Source organism: Vidua macroura, chromosome 7 (assembly GCF_024509145.1).
Source record: "Vidua macroura isolate BioBank_ID:100142 chromosome 7, ASM2450914v1, whole genome shotgun sequence".
NCBI classification, from domain to species: domain Eukaryota; kingdom Metazoa; phylum Chordata; class Aves; order Passeriformes; family Viduidae; genus Vidua; species Vidua macroura.
In genome coordinates, this window is record NC_071577.1 from 19,480,785 (window position 1) to 19,501,799 (window position 21,015).

The following is a 21,015-nucleotide window of genomic DNA, read 5'->3' on the forward strand; positions in this document are numbered from 1 at the left end:
TGTCATAACAATTCCGTAAGACTGATTTCTTATTTTTTTCCACCCACTGACTCAGTAATCTAACTCCACTTTTTGTACCCAATAAAATGCATTCTGACATCATACATGATTTAAAGTACTTATAGATCTTAATTTATTGTCTTAAGTATGCTGCTTCACTTTACCAGAAAGTAAAGTTCTTTAAAATTTGTCACTCAGGCATTAATTACACGTGACTTGTGTGGAGTTGTGTTCGAGTGACACGGGCATTCTGTATAAAGCAGTATAAACATCAGTCTCAGGTTTGAAGTTTTAGGAAAAAACCTATTTGCATAAAAAAGTGTCCAGCATGTTTAAAGTGATTTTGGTTGTGTTTAATGCTTAAAACTGGCTTGTTAAATGCAGTAACTAACCCCAAACTTGGTACTTCTGTTCAGCAGTCTATTTAGGATTTTATACAGGTAGTTCTTCTACATGTACTTTAATAATGGCCTGTAAAAGTAAAAATGCCTTTAGTGCCTTTCTTTATATATGTAAGAAATCAGCTAGTTGAGAATGTCAGTTTATTTGCTCTAAAGAGAAGACTGTTCCAAGTGAGCACTGATTTAGCACTTGGAAGTTCCTGTCATTCCAGAGATTTAAATAATACAAAGGTAAAACTCTTTTGGATTTTGAAAAATGTAGTCACAAGGAAAAACTTTTTCAGAAAAGGTTAATAATGTTGTTATTAATAACTATTAATTGCCTAGTATATATCTAATACATAGTATATGTAATAATTATGATAAAATTAACTATATATACATGTATTATAATTTACATACTGTTAATACCTATAGCGTATTATTGATACTTATTAATAACAAAAATATTAAATATAACAATTATAAGTCAGGTAAAAGAGAACATTCTACTTTTAAAGCATCGGGGTATTTTTTTAAATTCACATTAGAATTGAATCTTTTATATGTTTCCAAAGTATTTTCATTATTTTTGAAGTGCCTTTAGTACAAACTCAAAATAAAAAGCAATTCTACTTTGACTCAGAGGTATGTAGTAGTAATGAAAGCAAAGGCTCATGATTTAGAGTTCCTTGAGGGACCATAACTACAGCAGTAACTCTAGTCCTAAGGAGTCCCAGAGAATTAACCAATAATTATGTCATAAATTTTTTTTTTCCTGGTTGTTGCTTTGTTGAGTTGTATTGAATCAATGCAGAAAGATCACACCTGACTTACCCATTTAAAACTGATTAAATTCCAAAGAAGTGAGACTCCCTTAAGATGGGAAGCAACTTGTATCCTGCAAAGGTGCATTTTATTCTCCACAACTGTCATGTGTCTGGGGAGGAAAAGCAAGTCAGAAATAAAGCCAAAATTTTTCCAGCATTTGGGATGACTCAAAGGAAACATAGAATTGTTACATTGTTTTCTTTCTTTTTTTTCTGTAAATGTTGGCTAATTTTAGGATGATTAAACAGTATTGGATGATTAATCTTTGGTCTTTAATGTGTTCTTTAGATAACTGTTGCCTAATACAATTGGACATACCTGCATTATCTTATATTGATTGTTAATTAAATGGATTCCTTCAGTTCCTTCTGGAGGAAACTTAAATTACTTTCTTTAGTTTTCAGAGAGCAAAATTTAATTTCAATATTTCAATGTATTTTTCTGCTGAAGTGTTATCACTCATAACTCTTCATTTCCTTCTTCTAGTTGAAGCTTTATATCAAACCACTTACCCAGAATATCTCCAGTACATTTACCTAGTGGCTCCAATATCTCTTATGATGCTAAACCCCTTGGGTTTTATCTTCTGTGAAATCCAGAAGTGGAGGAATAATCGCACTGTGTCACAGAGCAAAATCAAAATAGTGGGCCTAGCACTCCTTCGAGTTTTGCAGAACCCTATTGTATTCATGGTCTTCATAGGAATTGCCTCAAACTTTATTCTTGGCCAGAAAATTCCTGATTACCTTGAAAACTTCCTTGATGGACTGGGCAGTTCATTTTCTGGCTCTGCACTTTTTTACCTTGGACTGACTATGGTGGGACAAACAAAAAAACTGACAAAGGGTATGTTTGTTGCACTGATCCTTCTCATCACAGCTAAACTGTAAGTTCAATTTATGTATTTTTATAATTTTGTTCTCTAGACGTTTTAAGCTCTGAATACCCTGGTCAGATGGCTTTTCTTTCAAGAACGTTATATTTGTAGTAGATTTCACTTTCAGTATTTTGAGTGAGTGCTTCCCAAACTCTTTGATAGAATACAGCTGTTAAATTTTAAAGGAAATGTAGTAGACTAGAAACCTGTTATCAGGCTCTGCAGAGAAAGAAAATCAGATGTGCTGTGCCTTCATGGACTGCCCGCAGGCCTTCTGTCGTGAATTGGGTATTTGGGGAATTAGTAGCTTAAATTAAAATTTACTGAATAGCTAGTTATACAGTAGTGAGTTTAAGTATATTTGATTAGTATTTGTATTTTATTTGGCTGAAACAATGCATCTCCAAATTAGTTGTTTTTCCTTACTTTATCTATAAGTCTTTGAAACTACTGTAACGGAAGAGTGTAAAAACTTAACAACTAACCAGCAAAGCTAAAGACTTAGTCTGTAAACCAGCTTAATGCCAAATTTTGTAATGAAAAAAAGGTGAAAAACACTGTTTAATGTTGCCACTTTGCTTCACTGTATGCCTATATAAGGCTTACATAGAGTCTTGTGTGAGGTCTGGGCTGTTGCTGAAATAGCCTTGATGCCGGCAGTTTGCTGGCCAAAACTTTTGGCATGGGATACTTAAGCTTGAGCCCTTATTATATTTCAGTCAGCTTGCAGAAAGGTGGACTGAATTTCAGAGCTGCTGACTGCTTATAACTACTATTACTGTAACAGTTGAAAAATGAGAGGGTTTTTAATGTTTTACCATCCTAAATTTGAAGTTTGTACAGAGAATGTGTCTGCACAATCAGGGAAGCTGCTTTTATACCTGACATGTTTGTCTTTTTCATTTTAATGTAATTTGTGACGTAAGATTTTTAAGCAGCTGGTAAATATTTTGATAACAATGAAGGCAATTGTTCAAAGTGATACCAGTATTTTGCTTTTCATAAGTAGTATTCAAACAAGCCTTAAATTTCCTTTTTATTCATTTTCTGGATAAAGAAGAGTCTATTGTTGTAGGTTGAGTAATATTTTTTCAATTACTTTTTTCCCCTTTCTTTCAGGCTCATGATGCCATTTCTCTGTAGAGAGATGGTGGAACTCTTGGACAAGAGTGACAGCGTGGTCAATCACACCAGTTTATCAAACTATGCATTTCTTTATGGAGTTTTTCCAGCAGCACCTGGTGTCGCAATATTTGCAAGTCAATTTAACATGGAAGTAGGAATTGTATGTAGTTAAACTTTTCCAAATATGTTCTAACTTTGAGCTTAACTTCTTAGATGAAATAAATAAATAAGTAGTCTTGAAGAATTTGCTTTTCTGTAGTATAGATATCTTAGAATTACTTGTACTCCCAGGATCTTTCCTGATGTCTTAAGCGTGTTGATAGTCCTCATACTTTTTTATTTTTTTCCGTATGTGACTCTAGTAGAGAGAGATAGGATAACTTCAGATACAAAGAACTTGTATCTTTGTTGCTTTTTAGAGTTGTGTTCTTTGTCTGTTTTTTTTCAACAACCTTATCTTTGAGATGTTTCTGTAGGGGAAAAAAGAAATTATGTTACTGACTTCAGTAAGAATACTGTCATAGCTGAAAATTTATGGAAGATCTTAAGCTTTAACTGATTCACTTGTGCTCTCCTTCAGTTAAATCTTGTGATAGAAAGCATTTTACTTTTTTTATATGTACATAGTAGAGGGTACCTTTTCAACTTTAAATAGAAATTTTAAAATTGTTTCTTCCACTTGAAGTGACATTAACACACTTTTATTGATTTTAATTGTTTTTAATGGTTTCTATTTTGGAGTTGTTTAGATGTATTTGTTTTTTTTAAGAAAAAAGGATAAGAAATAAAAAAGTAAATCTTGCAAGATTATCTTGCAAGATAGAATTTTATACTCTACAAACTTAAGAAATTTCTTTAAAGCAGAGTCTCTAGTATGAGTAACAACTCCCACTTCCATCACTGTGCAAATTCAAGTAAGTTGAAAGACAATGAGGAGCCAAACCAGAAATCACTTGCAAATATATATGGTTTCTTCTCATGAATTGGTGCATATTAATATTTACATAGCTACATGTTTTTTAAGTTATTTATGGTGTGAATGTTTATATCCAAAAGCAAATTGTGACAGTGTTAATTCACCCCTAGACTGCAGTCATTAGTATATTTGACACCCATGAAAAAGCTCTGTAGAAATCTGCCATAGGAAACTACTCCTGCTATTTCAGAAGCTTGTTAAAATTTTCAGCTTAGCTCTGTGTATAAACCAGATACCTTCTGACTCAAATTCTAACTAATTTGTTATAGAAACAACATTATTTGTTAAAGGTCTAGGTATGTTTAATTCAAAGGTCCAATTTTGCCAGTTGTCGTATTCCTGAAAGCAGATTATTTAGGTTGAGATGTGATTAACTCTGTTGCTGTTTCTGTTTGACTCTTGGCAGATCACCTCAGGCATGGTGATAAGCACGTTTGTGTCTGCCCCCATAATGTATGTTTCTGCATGGCTGCTGACCATCCCATCCATGGACCCCAACCCACTGGCAGCTGCACTCCAAAACGTCAGCTTTGACATCAGCATCGTCAGCCTCATCTCTCTGGTAGGTGCTGCTGGGGTGGGACACAAAGGAACTCCGGTCAGGGCAGCCTGGCTGCGTAAGCAGCAAACTGAGTCATTGGAGGAGTTGTATTTCCTCATCGTATCCTGGTGCAGAGGGATGAGGAAGGAGTTAAAAATCCTGATTAAGCAGTGGGTCTGCTGGAAAGATGCACTGTACAGAAAGATGAGTGACTGAATTAGAGCATTTAGTGCAGGGCTTGAGAGGCTTTTTTGTTAGGTTTGTTTTCTTGTTTTAATAACAGGGTGTGAGGGAATTAAAGTGGTAGCTTACACCACAGAGGCTAGTTACATCAAGCCAAGTGAAGTGCTTGGATATCCACAATAATGAAGGCTGTGTACAAACTTCAGCTCCAGAAATGTCAGTGCATAATTGTTTAATGAAGTCTTAATTAGCATTAATGAAATAGTTTAACCTGAAAAATTTATGTTTATCAAATTTCTGTACTAGAAATTATTTTCTTAAAAACTGAGTTGATAATCCAGAAGTCCAATATTAATTTTGTTTTGGTTTTATAGAAAGTACAGGTAGTATTATTATTTTATTTGCTTTTTAAAAATAAAAACATCCATGTTGGAAGGAGTTGAAATTTTCTGAAGTTGTTGTCTCACTGAAGTCCTCTTGTCTTGAAACTGTGCCTGAAGGGAAGCCAGAAGTGAATGCTAACTCTTGCTGGCCAGATAATTTTGGGAGATTCAGGGGAGATGGGTATAGATTTTAAATTCTAAATTGCCAGGCTACACTGTGGTCATTTGTGTCCTGAGGAACTAACAGGTTTCTGCGTGCTCCAGGCAAGCACTTGGTCTTTCCTGGAAATACTTCACCAACATGAGAACACCAAGATGCATTGCTTTTTCTAACCATAACTGCTGAGGCAAAGAGGCTGGCAGCACACTGTAGCAGTCATGTTGCTAAGATCTGTTGTATATTTAATTTCACCATCATCTGCCAGAATACTCATCTTGTTATTTTGGGTTTTGTTTTATTCTTAAATTAATTTTTCTTCTTGTATGTTACAGACCTGGTCTCTTACTGTTGTTGTTCTGAGTAAGAAATACAAACAGATTCCTCATATGATTACAACAAATCTACTTGTTGCTCAGGTCAGTAGTAAGGAGAATGCTGTTGTGTGAGGTTTAGGGTTTAAGTGTTTTTTAACATTTTGGAAGTTTGATTTTTACGGTGATATCTTTATAGCCAGCTGTGGAGGACAGGTGAATCTGATGTGTGACTTGTCTAAACAATTTCAGTGCTGTGAAATACACCCTTGAAGAAAATGATAGTTAATGTGGGCACTGTGATTCCTAAACAGAACTATAAACAATCAGAATGGAGTAGCTTCTGAGATGTTTTCTTAGTTATTGCCCAATACTGTTGAGTGCACTTCTGTTTCAGTTATACCCATCTGAAGCTGGCAATACCAGTGTTTGACTCTATAGTGACCCTATTCAAGGAGCTAAATAGAAAAATAATCCCCATACTGGTTTATGTCCCTGAAGCTCTTGCTGAGAGATCAGCAGGTGCAAGTGCTGGTGCAAGGATGTGCAAGGGAGTGTGGGAATGCATGGCTGGTGGCTAGGGAAAGCCAAAGCCAAGTGGCTCTGGATTGATTTTAATTGTTATTTAATCTGAGAGAGAACTACAGAGTACATCCTCCTTATTCCCTTGAAGTCAACTGCACAGCTGGAACAGCCTGTGCTTGTATAACATCTGTGTGGTAGTGCTTTCTGAAGTGTTCTGTAGGTTTGGGGTTTTTTTTAATATGTCTTTATATTGTAAACTCTCTGAGCTCTGATCATCGAGTCACATTTGAAAAATGTCATGTATGAGAACTGCAGGTGCTTCTGTTCTGTACCAACAAAGCTAGCTTTCATCTTAAAAAAAATAGAACTATTGTGTTACTGTTTCCACAATACTTCAGCCTATCTTTTCAGATTCCTTCACTGTTAAAATTATCATATATGCAATATCACTGGGTGACAACTGGTGTAATTCTTGGCTGAACAAATACCTGTTACCCTCAGTTTCATGTGCAAATAATTTCCGGTAAAGGGTTTGTACTTGCCAAAAACATCGCCATTTACTTACTATAAGGTATATAAAGTTGGGGGATTTACCTGATTTGCCTTGCTCCTAGTTTATATGAGCTATATACTTGCTGTCAAAAAACCCCTCCTGAAAATAAGGTAGCATAGTCAAGTGACACAACTGTAATACTGAATTTACTGTGGCAGTACTTTACTGCTAAATGAAATATCCAGTTCCTAAAATCACCCTCCAGTGCATCAGGGGTGGAGTTTAAAGCTTACTGCAGGTATATAGCTCTCTGTTCAGTTTTTTTTTTGTCATTCTGCTTTCCCAGTTTAAATGATGCTATCTTACTTTTTTTTCCAGTTCATTGCTTGCATTGGAATGGTGGCATGGAATTTCACTGTTAAAGAGAAAGACATCACCATCCAGATCCTCGTATTTATATTCCTCTACAGCTCACTTTATAGCACCTACCTGTGGACAGGTATGACTTTTCTAGGCAGAGCCCAGGTACTGTAATGAAAGATTAATGTCCTGAAATAATATTAATTATATTCTTTGGAGTACTTGTTCCTTTCACTTGTCTGTAGTTCTACAGATGGGGATACCTGGAAGTTGTGCTCAGGTTTAGTGTTAGGCGCTGCTGCTGCTGTTGGAAGCTTCTGCCTGGGCAGGTGTGGCTTGCCTTTGCTGGATGCAGTAGCCTGGCTGGTGTGTGACCAGAGACAAGAGCCTGCTCTCAAGGCAGAAACAACTACAAATAGAGTGAATATGGGGAGCTGCCCTTCAGCTAGTCAGTCTTAATGATGATTTTTAATTAATGCAGAGTTTAAGATTTTAATTATTCAGCATTAAGTAGATTTAAAAACTGATGCAATAAAAAAATAGAAAATAGAGAACGAAGGGAAATACCCAAGTAGCTTTAACACCTCTTTCCCCTGGAAATTGTAGTTTCTAAAAACAATATGTGTGCATAAGATTAATGCTGGAATTGAAATAGAAGGAATTGAAAGATACTTCAAGAAGCTTGGAGAACCTTACATATAGGATTAAAAGAAAAGAGACTTTGGATATTCAAGATACTTTTGTCCGGAATCTACAGGTTTAATTCCTGTGGTGTTTCTCAGGAGTGAGTTATATTTGTTTAGCTAAAGTACATAGCTCATGATTGGTGGGGCCTAACATAAATACTAGCTTTGCTTCCACATGAGAATGTTGCTGAGGTGTGATTAGGCTAGGCAGTTCCAGAAGGTACTCCCAAAAGAGTTCTATATGTAAAAATATGCAAAACTTTTTAGTTAAATTTATCATTGACTTTACAAAGGACTAGTCAGTTTTTACAGAAATGTTATAACTGAATACAACACTATTTGTTGATTGCTAAAGGGTATTGGATAGAAAACTGCTGTTAATACCTAAAGAAATTAGTTACTTGTATGTTAAATGTTCTTGTGACATCTTTTTTACTCTTGTGAACCTTTCTTAGCATTTAGATTTAATATATTTAATATAAAATGTCCTGGAATTTTTTCAATGTTTCACTAGTAACATGTTTTTTTAGGCAGTGGGAATTTCTAATTTACTTTCTCAGAATACAATCAGACAAATGATCTTGGAATATTTAAAGGTCTGAGAATAATGTTTTAAGCTATTGAGTAGGTCACATCATAGATGTGTACTTACCAGCTCCCTTTTTAATAATAAACAAGGCATTTGTTTTGGTTTTCTTTTTTTTTTTAGGTTTTCTATCCTTTTCTTTGTTTCTATTGAAGAAGAGAGAAACAGTAAAGATTCCCATTGGGTTTATCATCATAGCTGGATGGGGGTAAGTTAATTCAAATGCATCCCTGCTGAATTAGTGGGAGCATGATAAATATATTATGTACTTCCTATTTTGTTCTTTCAGAGTCCCAACAGTTCTGGTAGGAATCTTACTAATTGTTGGTGAACGTAACAACACTAGTATTGACTCTGCCTTTTTCTATGGAAAACATCAGGTATGAACATGTTCTGTCCTCATCACTTCAGACTTCTGCCATGCTACGTGTGCAAGTAGCTTTCAGTCAAAGTACAGGCTACTATGATAAAAGTATCATTGTAGAATGCTTATGTTTAGAGAAGGACCTTCATGTTTAGGCAGCTATGACTAAGGAAAAAAGGGAGTAGGCTTCTTAAAGAAAAAACTTGGGAGTGGTAATGAAATAAAAACCTCTTTTCCTGGTGACTAATTTGTATTCTAGCAGGATAGTTATCTAAAATTGTTATTATCCAATATCTAATTAATGGCTTTTGGTCTGTAATAGATAGGACATGCATCACCTGTGTAGCAGTAACTACTTGCACTATGGTAGGCTTCTCAGCACAATCATAGGTTGAAAGACCCTGAACTACCATTTTTACCAGCAAATAGTTCCTCTTATCAGAGGTTATAAAGTGTACTAGCATAGGTATTTGTCATGTTTTCTCCCTCTCTTTCTTATGGACAGAGAGTCCATGAGTCACTCAGGATTGTTCATGTGGCACTTCCACAGGCACTAAATAGCCTCAGAGTGGATTCTGGCTATCAGTGCAGATGATTAGGAGGAGAGGCTAATTAATAGGGTGCTCCCCATTGGCTAAAAAATGTAAATTAGAGCATATTCCTCTTTGGAATTAAAAGGCACCTGAGCAGAACTTAACCCAGAACACTGGTGATCCCTAGAGGAAGGGGGAAGACAGTGAGGGGATGTTTGTGGATTGCATGGGAAACGGGGGCCCACACTTAAAAAACAATCAAAAAAGCTGAGTTACTCAGGCAAGGAAAATTAGTCTCTTTCAGTGCCATGAGGTGCAAGAGCAGTAAATATAGGAAAAATAGTCTTGTTCAGACACATTTGTAAGTGTATTTAGAAGAGTACAGAAGTTAGAAAGACATATGCAATTATTTTCCTATATTTAAGTGCATTTTCTTTGCTTTCTTAACAGATAATTACCACAGCAGTGATACTGTTCATCAGTATATTGATGTCCGGTATCTCACTGATGTGCATGAACAGAAGTAGGCAAGGGTCCAGCTATGGGGTGTTGAACCCATACTCACCACGTAGCTCAGTGGAGGAGGTTGAAGTGGAAGGGAGTGGGCAGAATCACATTTCAGCCACTATGACTCAGTCTTCTCCAGAATCTTCTGCACAGTCTTCTCCAGAATCTTCTGCACAGTCTTCTCCAAGATCTTCTGCACAGACATCTGCGGAAAGAGGTAGACAAAGTATATTTGTATAAAAAATAACTGGCTTAGGATGCTATAAACTAATATTTCAAATGTAATTCTGACCTGGGAAGGACAGTTTACAGCTTCGGGTATTAGATTAGAACAGAAGAAAATCTAGATATAACTGCCCAAGTATTTAGGTTTGTGTTTCTAATAAAAGTTTGATTGTTACCATGGTAAGTGTTGTGTAAGTGGACAAGAAGAAAACCCTGTGGATGATTTTTATGTAAGTAGTGATGCCTTGATAAGGATGTGATAAATGCAGCCCACTAGGCATCTTAGATTGTTTACCCACTAAATTGTCTCTCTGAGAATTAATTAAATGCCAACAGAAACACTCAATGTGTTTATAATCCTTTTTTGTATGTAGCCTTTTGATCACTTTCTGTTTTTTTGCCTATAACTAAAAGCAATTCTGTTGCTTCAATGGTGGTAGTGTTATGTTAAACTATTAGTATTGTGACCCATTTACCCTCTCAACAAATTGTCTGTCTTCCACTCTTGGGTTATTTTTGAGCATAATAGTTAAAGCTGCATAGAATATATTGTTGCACTTGGAAAATAAATTATGGTAGTGAAGGAAGCTAACTGTCCTATTACTGTATATATTTAATAGGTTGCTGTTCTTGTCAGACAACAAATGGTGAATTATCCTGTGCTAAAGACAGCAAAGCAGCGTCAAATGCTGTTGAAAGCAAGGTTCCTCCAATTGAGACAGGTAAAGCAGTAGTATCTCCTTGTTTTAATACTACAGCCTCTTCCCCAACATCTGCATGTTATTCTCACAAAGAAGCTGTTGGAGCTATTGTTTTGGATGTCACTTTTTTACCACAAAGCTGCTTTAGTGTGTTCTGAGCAATCAGACTTTACCTCTCCATTGTTGTCTTGTTTGGATGCTGGGAAGTTGAATACAAAACCCTACTTTGCATCAAGCTTTTAGCATAAACTACTTTTTTACATCCTCATATTCACATCTTGCATCTTTTTAAAAAGCCTTTGTTGTAATCAGGCACAGGTTTTGAACACTAAATAAGATCTAGGGGAGCAAGTGCTTGTTGCAAATGAGATTAAATGTCCATGCTGCTGTGTACTATTTATGCCTAGAGAGGAGAGATGGAGAAAATCGACTAAGAGGGTCTTAGGAGTCACTAAAATAGAAAAAACTGGATTGAACTGACTGCTTGACACCTGTCTGGAAACTGCATGCCCACTGCATTCTCACTGCACATCGCTGTCAGTAGTCAAAGCTAGCTGCCAGTACAATTTGACTCTTTTTTTCTGTTTTTTTTTTTTCTTGTTTTCATGCGTTCTTAATAAGATGATCATATCCTTATGCTTTGTTTGCATGCAACGTAAATTTCAATAAATCTAAATATTTCACACTTAAGCATACTTCAGTTATGTCTCATCTCACAAAATGCTCCCTTTCTACCTATTGCCAACTATTTTATCTATTTAGTAATTCAGGCAAGCACCATAAGAATGTCTTCAAGAATAGAGGAAGGCCAATCTAATTTTCTTATCCTAAAAGATAAGGTAGAAAATACCTTATGATTGAGTGGAAATTATTTCAACCTCCTGAGTGAACACTTCAAAACTATAAATCAGTAAAAGCAAATTGTAATGCATACACTTGTGTAACTTTGGCTGCAATAATTACTAATTCTTCTACTATCTCACTGAACTGCTTCAAGTTATCTGGTACAAATTCTTACATATGGCCTTGCCAGGAAGTTTTTCACTGCCATCTAGAGGAAGATACTCAGAATTTCTTAGAACTCTAGCTGGAAGAAAGCATCCATTCTCTTTTTGTTTGACTCTTTTCATTGGTAGAATTACGATCATGTTAAAAATACAGTCACAGACCTGAAATAAATAGGGTTGTCTGTCTGATGTAGAGATAAACAAGACTGAGATGCAGAGTAAAAACATTAGAGCTGACAGTATATTTGATTTTTTTTCAGAAATAAATTTAAAATTTAAAAACTGTTCAGAGAAATATTTTTTCATTATTTTCATTAATTCTAATAGTGTTTTCTGAATGTTAAGCACACATTCAGTTTTAATTAAATCTTTGAAATAAAAATTCTATTGGAAAAACCTTTTCATTTTAGGAGCGCATGTAAACTTCAACTGTTTATTTTGAGAGTAGATGTCTGAGCAGGTTTTTGTCAAAGCCAATATTAAATTTTGTGCGTGTCACTTCAGTAAAGATACTTAACAAGGTAATTTGACTCAGCAAGTTACATTAGCAAGTTCGTTCATGGAGTTCTCAAGATAGAAGCCTAATGAAAAATTTCTGATTTGTTTTTCAGTGGATCAGTGTATGAGTCACTGCAGTGCTCAAACATGTGTGTTGGCTCAGGAAGAACAGCTTCTACAGACTGGAGACAAACAGCTGGCCAGACATGTGCTGCTGTGCTTGCTTCTTATTGTTGGCCTATTTGCTGTAAATATTTTTTCTCCTCATCTTAACTCATTGAGGTAGAATGATTTTTAGGAAAGCTATATAGACAATCCAGTAAAAATCTTCCAGTTGCTGAAGTAACAATTCGTTAAATAAAATGGAGGCTATATTTTGGTTCCTTACTGGAAGAGGCATGTCATAAAATTAATTTTTCTGTGCCACATCATAAGTTAAATGCAAGTTAAGATTGATGATAGTGAGCAAGATACTGGAGAACCTTAAAGGGAAAAAAAGTGAACTTATATCATTCATCACTACTGCCGCTCTTCCCAGTTTTCTGAAGAGTTGGTCTTCTTCCCTAGAAAATTATCAATTAAAAATACAAACTGAATTCTGCTTCTGAAGGAGACTACAAAAATTGTTCTATCTGATCAGACTTATATTGGAGCTTGGGTTTCTCTGAGGTGATAAGAATAATCTTAAGATTATTTTAAATGGGAAAATGCTACTCAATTTTGTTATTTTTAGTGGTGTTTGGAGCAACAAACACCACTAAAAGTTGCTAAGTTATTGTCGCCACTCATCATTACTGACTCCAAGATGTGTTGGTTGTTGTTCCTGTGTACAAGTGTGAAATACCAGAATGTAATGCATTGGAGATCTATTTTTAATTTTTAACTGTGACAAAGGCAAGAAACTGCTCTCTGAATGTAATACTCGGTTGAGTTTCTTGTGGATGTCAGTTGGGAGAAGCATTTTTATTTGAAATGGAAAATACTGTGGCACAAATATATAATACTGCAAAGCAGGACAGTGTGGCACTACAATGTGGGTTAATAGCTACTGCTGTTGTTTTTCAAGTTCTGTTAAATTACAAAATGAAATATTTCCCTCTCAAATTTCCTGTATCAAGTATTCCATGCTAGGTTTTATTTTACATCTTTTTTATTTAACGGGTACCCCAACTGTTAGCCTGTGTTTTAGCTGTATCTGAAAGATTACGTAGATGTTATAAAGTAAGATCAGTTACTTTAAAGAATTAGCCTTTACACCCAAATGGGTTAACTTTGGAGGTTTCCTCCTTCTGTCAGGCATCTCAAATAGCTGAAATGGTATGTGCTTCACCTTAACATAATCCGACTCTGCAAGAAATATGTAGAAAGCACTGGCCTCAGCCTAGCAGCCTTAAGACAAACACTGCAAATCTGTCTGGGCTTATTTTGTCTGGGTTATGTTGAAAACCTAAGTATGCTTGAGGCAAGTTCCTTACATAAACATGTAAAGAACTCTTACACTGCTGGTTTGCATTATTATGTTTAAAACAGCCAAGGTTCCCCCTCCTACCAAGCTATTAAGCCTGAGATGATGTTTTAAGGTGTTTATTCCTCTTACTTTTCTTTATCTGAATAATTTGTTAAATAGAGACCATGAACATTGTGCAAGAATTATTAGCATGTGAGGAGAAGAAAGCTTTTGATTTTTAACAGTCAGGTTATGTTTGTGGGTTTTGTTGTTTTTCTCTTTTCTTTACAGAATCTCTCCAGTTGCTTGTGGTGGCTGTTCAACCAAGAGCCTGGAAGGCTGTATGTGGAATTGCAGTTCTTCTGTGCTGTGTTTAATTTTGGTCAGGTACTTACCAGTGTTTGTTCTGAAAATGACCACGGTGTTGCAGCAGATAATGCACATCTTCTATGACCATGAACACTTTCACAAGTGCAAATGACAACTGAATGCCAAATGCTCATGGAAACTGATTAGGAATTTAGCTTTATTTGTACCAAAGCTTCACTGGTGTCTCTTCTGTGGAGTTACATCAGTAGCAAGGCAGCTCTATGGATGCTTTCTCTGTAAGGTTTAAGTTACTATCTCTGGTTTCAATGACAGCACCATAGGAAAGAGCTGAAGATGGATGCTGGTTCTGGCTGCACCTGCCTGTTTCAGTGCACCTGACACAAGGCAGCTTTGTCAGCCATGAAGGTGAAAGCCAGGGAGTGTTAATACACACACTAGAGGAACATTTTACACATCCATGGCATGTGTGCCTACAGGATGCACTGCAGTATCAAGTAATGATAGCTTTATATAAAAGCTGCAAAGCAAAATGAAGTAGAGAGCATTCTAGCACTCAAGTTACAGTAAGTCTGTTCTTTCCTTGGCATTAAGAAATACAGATTTAGATATAGCCAAATGCCTGGCTATGTAAGGTTGCCAGTTATCCCAAAGTGTCAAGTGGCATGTCACAGCATTAGTTTTACTAACTATTTCTTGAAGGTTTTATATGATGGACTGTTAGGTATTGATATGTCTTTTTAAGGTCCAAATGAAAAAACAGAAACAAAATGCATTTTGAATTATATTTACAGAAGAGGGGTACTTTCCATGTATGCATTAAATGTATTTGGCACTGAGGTTTTAATTTCTGTTCTATAGAAACCAAAACTTTTGCTTCATGTTGCTTTTTCTATATTTTTTTCCCTCCAGGGCTTCATTTGCTTTGGTATTTTTGGCTTAGATAAGCATTTAATCATTCTGCCATTCAAGCGAAGGTAAATAGAATCTTTGCACTTACACTTGTAAACCTAATTATTACTAATAATCATTCTCTCAGGGTGTTGGGTTTTCAGTGCTATAGTATTTGGTTTCCTATTTCATTAATCTTCCAAATTTCTTTTCTCTCCCATTTGTAGAGAGGTAATGGCAGTTCACTGAATGTGAGGTTGTTCTGCCATCCTAATGATGCTTTCAAAGACATAAGTCCTGCAGACTCCCTAGAGGTGAAATTTTTGCCAAATGAAGGATCTTCAGAAATAATTTCAGTTAATAAACTAAAACTTAGATCTGAATGCTGAATCATAATGTATCACCACTATTTTAAAGTGCTGTGTTCATGCCAGTACTTTGTGTGGATGTTTCCTTCCACAGTGGAGGAGTGAGTTGTACAAAGCTGCCTTTACCTTAGAGCTAACTGGCTGCCCTGTGAATCCAGCAGCTAGAGCTGGCTCCCAACTACTCTCTGACTTTCCTTCTGGCCAAGCCTAGAATAACACCTCTGTGTTCAAAAGCCATACAAATATATTAGGATGATTATATGTAAAGTATTAGGCACAAAAAGAAGTTGTGATAAGCTTCCTGGGAGGTCCATTCTGTTATTTCCAGTTTCAGAAATAATGCTCCTGCTTGATTTGCTATCTTGATTTTTTTCTTTTTTGTGTGTGTGTGTTTTGTAGACTTGAGTTTTTCTGGGGTGGAAGAGAAGCAGCAGGGCATACAGATGCCTCTGTACCTGAGGAAATCAGGATGACCTGTCAACAGTTTGTTCGTTATCATAGAGATCACTGTGTCAAAAGTATTGTCAAAGGCAGAAGGTAAGGTTCTTCCCTGCACATATAACCTGTCACAAAGCACACAGCTCATCTTTTGAAAACAATGAAATGCAGTTAATTTTGTAGGTGATTCCTGTTGTGTATATTCATTCAAACCTTAAGATAAGGATTAAAAATTTAACTGTAACAGAAATGTTTCTAGCCTCACATTGAAACATTGAGGTGCAAGTTATCAAATTATCCCACCTAGGTTTTAAATAAATTATAAAAAGTTTTCTATCATTAAGGGATTTCTCCAGGTTTTGCATTTAACTGGAGCTCAGAGGACAAATTCTTTCTTAAAAAATGTATATGATAACATCTGTAGAAATGCATGGAGACCCTTTGTTTGTTTTGTTTGTAGAGTAAGACACTGTCCATATTTGTAACTAAATGTTTACTAATATGTAGCTTTTATAGGAGGCAAAACTGTTGCAACTGATTGTAGCGTGTACTCAGAGGCCACTCAATGTGTGACATTGTAGTGGGTTTAGGATTTTGACAGCTTCCGAATTTTTATAATTTCTTCTACTCATACCTCTAATGCGCCTAAACTTCAATTTATGAGACCAGTAAAGATTTCAGAGGCAAATTATGTTACCTAAATCAAGGATTATGCCTTCAGATATGTGTCGGATGAGAAGAAAAAAAGCTGACAGAAGCAGCAGAAACAAGAAAAAGCTTCTGCCTTGATTTAAATATGTGAAATGGAGACATGAATTATTCTAACAGGACACTTTGACTATTCTTGTAATGTAAGCTTTTAAATAGGACTAGCCTGGCAAGGTGGGGTGGTCTTTTAATGGTCAGGTAGTCCAGAGCCATATTGCAAGACTGTTTTAGACAGCATCATGATTTTGTTCAGTCTCTTCAGAAGTCAGTAATGTCCCATAAGAAAGATGTGTCAGAAAATGTCTGTTGTGAAATAGAACAGGTTTACAGCTGTTTTTCCTGTGCCTCTGCTGCTATTGTGGTTTCTTGGTCTTAGGGCTGTTCATTTAGTTGTACTTTGTGGTTTTTATTAATCATATCCACCTGAGAATACATGAAATGATGACATTTGTTGCCTTATTGTTGTAATACTATGTTTATGCAGAGCTTGGTTCATGCCTTCTTTCTCCTTATGAATTAAAACAATGCATTTATCTTGTAATTTTAAATATTCATCTAACTTGATCCTATCCTCTTTGATTTAAATGTGCTGTAACTGAAACATTGTAACCATGGATTTTAATTTATTTTCATTTTTGCATCTGCAAATAGATGTTAACACTTGCTCTGTGTTACTGCTACTTTTAACTTTAAAAAAATAGGGAAAAATGCTGCCTTTTACCTCTTAATCACCTTTAGAAACCTGTGCTTGGGTTCCACATAATAGATTTTAGATACCAGAAACATTCATTGCTGCAGGTAAATTTTTGCATGGTGTATCTGCTGAAACTAGGCAGATGATAGCATCGTTGCCTCATAAATACATTTAAAAAATAGACTTGTTGTAAAGGTTTTGTTTATTCTTAGTACTGCATGTGTGGCCAGTGTTTAACAGGATATGCAAGTTATAAACGGGCTTTATTTACAATACGTGTAAGCAGTTAGTGTCTGTTTGAAAGTGTTCAGAAATTATAAAAAGAACTAAAATTCAAACATAATCCCTATTGCTAGGGCCAGGTTGCTCTCAGATCAGATATTTTGTTGCAGAAAGGGTCATGGTAAGAAGTACATGGGAAGTAAGTATCCAAGTAATAGAATTACATTGTGTCATCACATTTGTGTGAGGGAAAATGCTACTGATGTCCACTGCATTTTATTTGCAATTTGAATTTTATTTAGAAGCCTAAAACAACTTTGTATGTTCATATTGCTTCTCATTGAAATGTCTGTAGGAAAAGGTAGTGAACACTGGCATGTCCCAAATAATACAAAACTTGCAAATTCTTTTCTAACATGCTCTTAACTATCATGATGTCTTTCCTTGTTTCCTGGTATTTTTCCTTGCCTTTCCCCATCGTGCAGTGGTGATACCAGATTTACAGAACATGTGGGTGAATCATTCCTTTGACATACAGGTGTGGTGCAAAGATCTCCACTGGCATCTTCTTTGGCTGTGACCTGGTGAACTGGCTCATGCAAGTTGGCCTTGCCTCTGACCGTGGAGAAGCTGTGGTGTACGGGGACAGGCTGCTGAAAGGAGGCGTCGTGCAGCACATAACCAATGAATTTGAGTTTCGGGATGAGCACTTGTATTACCGCTTTCTTCCGAAGAAGTCAGTCGCAGCTGAGAGCCACTGACCTGAGCGTGCAGGCAAAGGACAGGTAGTTGGGGTGAATGTGATCACCTCTTCTGCCTTCACTACTGAAATTGGAAGTATTTCTTTCTCAGAGCTCTCAGAGTACTGTGTTATTCTCCCTTGTAAAATTAAGAGATTTGGTTCTACTTGTGTCTATTCTGAAGAAAATGGTAGAAAGTTATATTTAGCCAGCATTCCAAGCAGAATGCTACTAAGCAAAACCAGATGCTCTGGATTTAGAACATTTTTTTCCATTTTGAGCAAAACAAATTTTACTAAATGGTATGTGTCACTGTTGTATTTTAGAGGCATTATAACTGCAGCTTTAACTGATTTTACTGATGCCACAATGAGGAAAAAAAAAACCCATGGAAGGTATTTTTCATGTTGCTGGATGTTCTCCATATTTTAGTGTGATGAAGTATTGATGCCCGTTTACAGTCAGCCTGACTCCACAGAAGTAGGATTTCTTCTGTCATACCTCAGAAGAAACTTTTTACTACTCTGCTGTTGTCTAACACCAGGAACTTTTTTTAGCTGCTTACACCTGAGATCAAGTGGGTTTTTTGTCCCTTAAAGATAAAATACTCCAATTAAAAAGATAGAATTGCTGTGACAATGTTTCCAATATCAGGGGATTAGAGCCGGGCAAGTACTGAGGGGAAAAAGTAATGGTTTTGTACAAATCTGCCAAATCTTAAAACCATAGAAATATTCAGCACTCTTCCAAATAGGAAATTATATAATGGAATAAACAATTTGTTCTGAAACTTTGCCTTATGGTGGTAGTGACAGCTTTATTAAGAGCAGATATTTACATTCTGAAATTAGCCTTTACAGTTTAAAACAGAAGTGCCAGCCTCAAGTAAAGATGTTGTGGAAGCCTTGGGTACATGTGCAAGTCAAGACAAAATTCTTTTTCAAATCATAAAACATTTAAAATTATATTAATGACTTTTAAATCTAATATATAAAGAATCCTAAATGAACATCCAGATTAGGGTTTAGAGTAGCTAAATATCCTAGATTTTAGTTGATTGCCTAACACAGGTTTCTAATAAACCTCAGGTCCTACTAGTTAGTGTCACTCAGATTCCTGTGCACTAAGGGCAGAATCTGAGGACCTGTGTGTCTGATAGCCATTATGCTGTCATTTTAAAACTGCAAGAACAGCATTTAAATGTCTATATAAAAATTTTATGTAATGAGGGAAAGGAATCCAGGTATTAAAAATTATTTGCTCAAGCATATGAATAAGTCTTTTCACCCTTTTTTTAAAAACGTCTTTCCCTTCTTTTTTCCCTTTTTTTTTTAAAGTACACAGATTTCTAGTACAGCTACTTTTGCATCTATTTTGTATTAAGAATTAAAAGTGATTTTAACAGCATAAGCTACTATTCAACAAGCAGTTGTTTTATGGTTGCTATAATTTCCTGCAAGACTTACATTGAAAAAATAATTCCTTTTACTGTCAGTCTGATTGCAGTGTGCACAGAAACATAACATACTGCTGCTTATGTATGCTGTAAAACCTGGTACATTTTGATGTTGTCCATCAGCAATATAATTGATGTTTGTATCAGGCTGTGGCCACAAAGGAAAACATTTGTGTACTTCCATTATGAATGTTGAAGACAGCTGCATCAAATATTTTGGAATAATTAGATATATGTGACTTAAGAGCAGAAACTGCAAGTATGTCTGGCTTCTAAATACTGCAACTTGTCAATAAATCTGTTACTTGATTTCAGAGTTCTGAGCTGTGATGTGGTGTGTGAGAGGGTTATGTGTGCATGTCAAGGTTTATGGCAAATGTGTTTTTCTGAGAGATTTGTTCTTGGGTTTCAGTCCTGGTATTTCTTAAATCCATCCTTGACCCTTTACAAGTAGACAGAGCACTTCTTATTGGGTGATCACCCAAAGATACCTCACTAGAAGTGTGTCACATTCTCATCTATTTACCAAACACAGTTTTGAAATTTAATTCTTCAAGCATTCAAGAATTTGATCTTAGGGCAGTTTTACAGTTCTATTTATAGTCATTGTTCTTGCACTCTTGTCTTTCTAATTTTCATCGTAAAAGTCCTGCTCCCCTTTTTATAATGGCTCTGCTTTCCCCTAGATTTGAACACAACGTAGCTGTTTTAAATAAGAAATTGCTCAAAAATTCTGCATAGAAAAGGCTCTCTGTTACAAATCTAATGCAGAGAACACCTTTGATTATCAACCAAAACCAAATTAGATTTACTGCTACAACATTGTGACTGCTGATATCATGCCCATTAGTCTGACAAGTCTGTGATGATTAATAAAGAAGCTAGGAATGAAATACAGAATTTAATATTTTGTTTCTAAATCACTGGGTACTTCTGGAAGCCAATAATAGACTTGGAATTGTTTTACAAAATTAAGTAACCCTTTTATCTGGAAAATATTTGCTTCCACCAAGGAGCAGTGGCAAGTTTTGAATGGTTGACAAGCTGATGTTCTGTCAATAGTTGATATACTGTTATGTGGATTCCTGGTAGTGAGAAACAGCTTTGCTTTAAAGAAGTGGTCACTGCTGCAATGACTTCCTTTATTTTGAAGTGGATTAGTTTGGGATTAATCCCTTGGAAGCTAAGTTCCATGAAAACATCTATTGAACAAGTCTAGAGGAATGTCCAGTGAAAAACTGGATCTTTTTTCTAGGACTAATCTCAAAATTATTGTTATAATGAACAGGGGTGAATGTAACAGTTGTCTAGTACAAAATTTTAGAACTGTTTTATTTCAATAATGATCCTTCACAAAGCTCTAGACCTTTTAAAGCTACATTCCTAGGTGAAAACCCATGAGAAGATTGCCCTCTAGGGGACATTCTGATTCTTAATTATTCTTTTCTTAATATAAGGTTGTGGGAGGGAGG

General features: G+C 35.8%; 1 protein-coding gene across 7 annotated transcripts in view; it reads left to right on the forward strand.

The window, feature by feature from the left end:
• The window catches only part of GPR155 (G protein-coupled receptor 155), a 43,109-nt gene extending 23,250 nt beyond the window's left edge, over nt 1–19,859 (forward strand). For 5 of the 7 annotated variants that reach the window (XM_053981725.1, XM_053981724.1, XM_053981726.1 and 2 more), the window contains exons 3-16: nt 1,698–2,097; nt 3,208–3,373; nt 4,596–4,751; nt 5,789–5,872; nt 7,164–7,284; nt 8,541–8,625; nt 8,707–8,797; nt 9,765–10,038; nt 10,667–10,768; nt 12,366–12,499; nt 13,991–14,086; nt 14,939–15,003; nt 15,685–15,822; nt 17,886–19,859. In XM_053981725.1, coding sequence (XP_053837700.1) covers nt 1,698–2,097; nt 3,208–3,373; nt 4,596–4,751; nt 5,789–5,872; nt 7,164–7,284; nt 8,541–8,625; nt 8,707–8,797; nt 9,765–10,038; nt 10,667–10,768; nt 12,366–12,499; nt 13,991–14,086; nt 14,939–15,003; nt 15,685–15,822; nt 17,886–18,108 — 2,135 coding nt within the window. In that variant the 3' untranslated portion in view covers nt 18,109–19,859. Of the gene's footprint in view, nt 1–1,697; nt 2,098–3,207; nt 3,374–4,595; nt 4,752–5,788; nt 5,873–7,163; nt 7,285–8,540; nt 8,626–8,706; nt 8,798–9,764; nt 10,039–10,666; nt 10,769–12,365; nt 12,535–13,990; nt 14,087–14,938; nt 15,004–15,684; nt 15,823–17,885 lie in introns of those variants that run through there. The other 2 variants (XM_053981729.1, XM_053981730.1) reach the window with 2 other exon arrangements.
• Nucleotides 19,860–21,015: the final 1,156 nt, after the last annotated feature.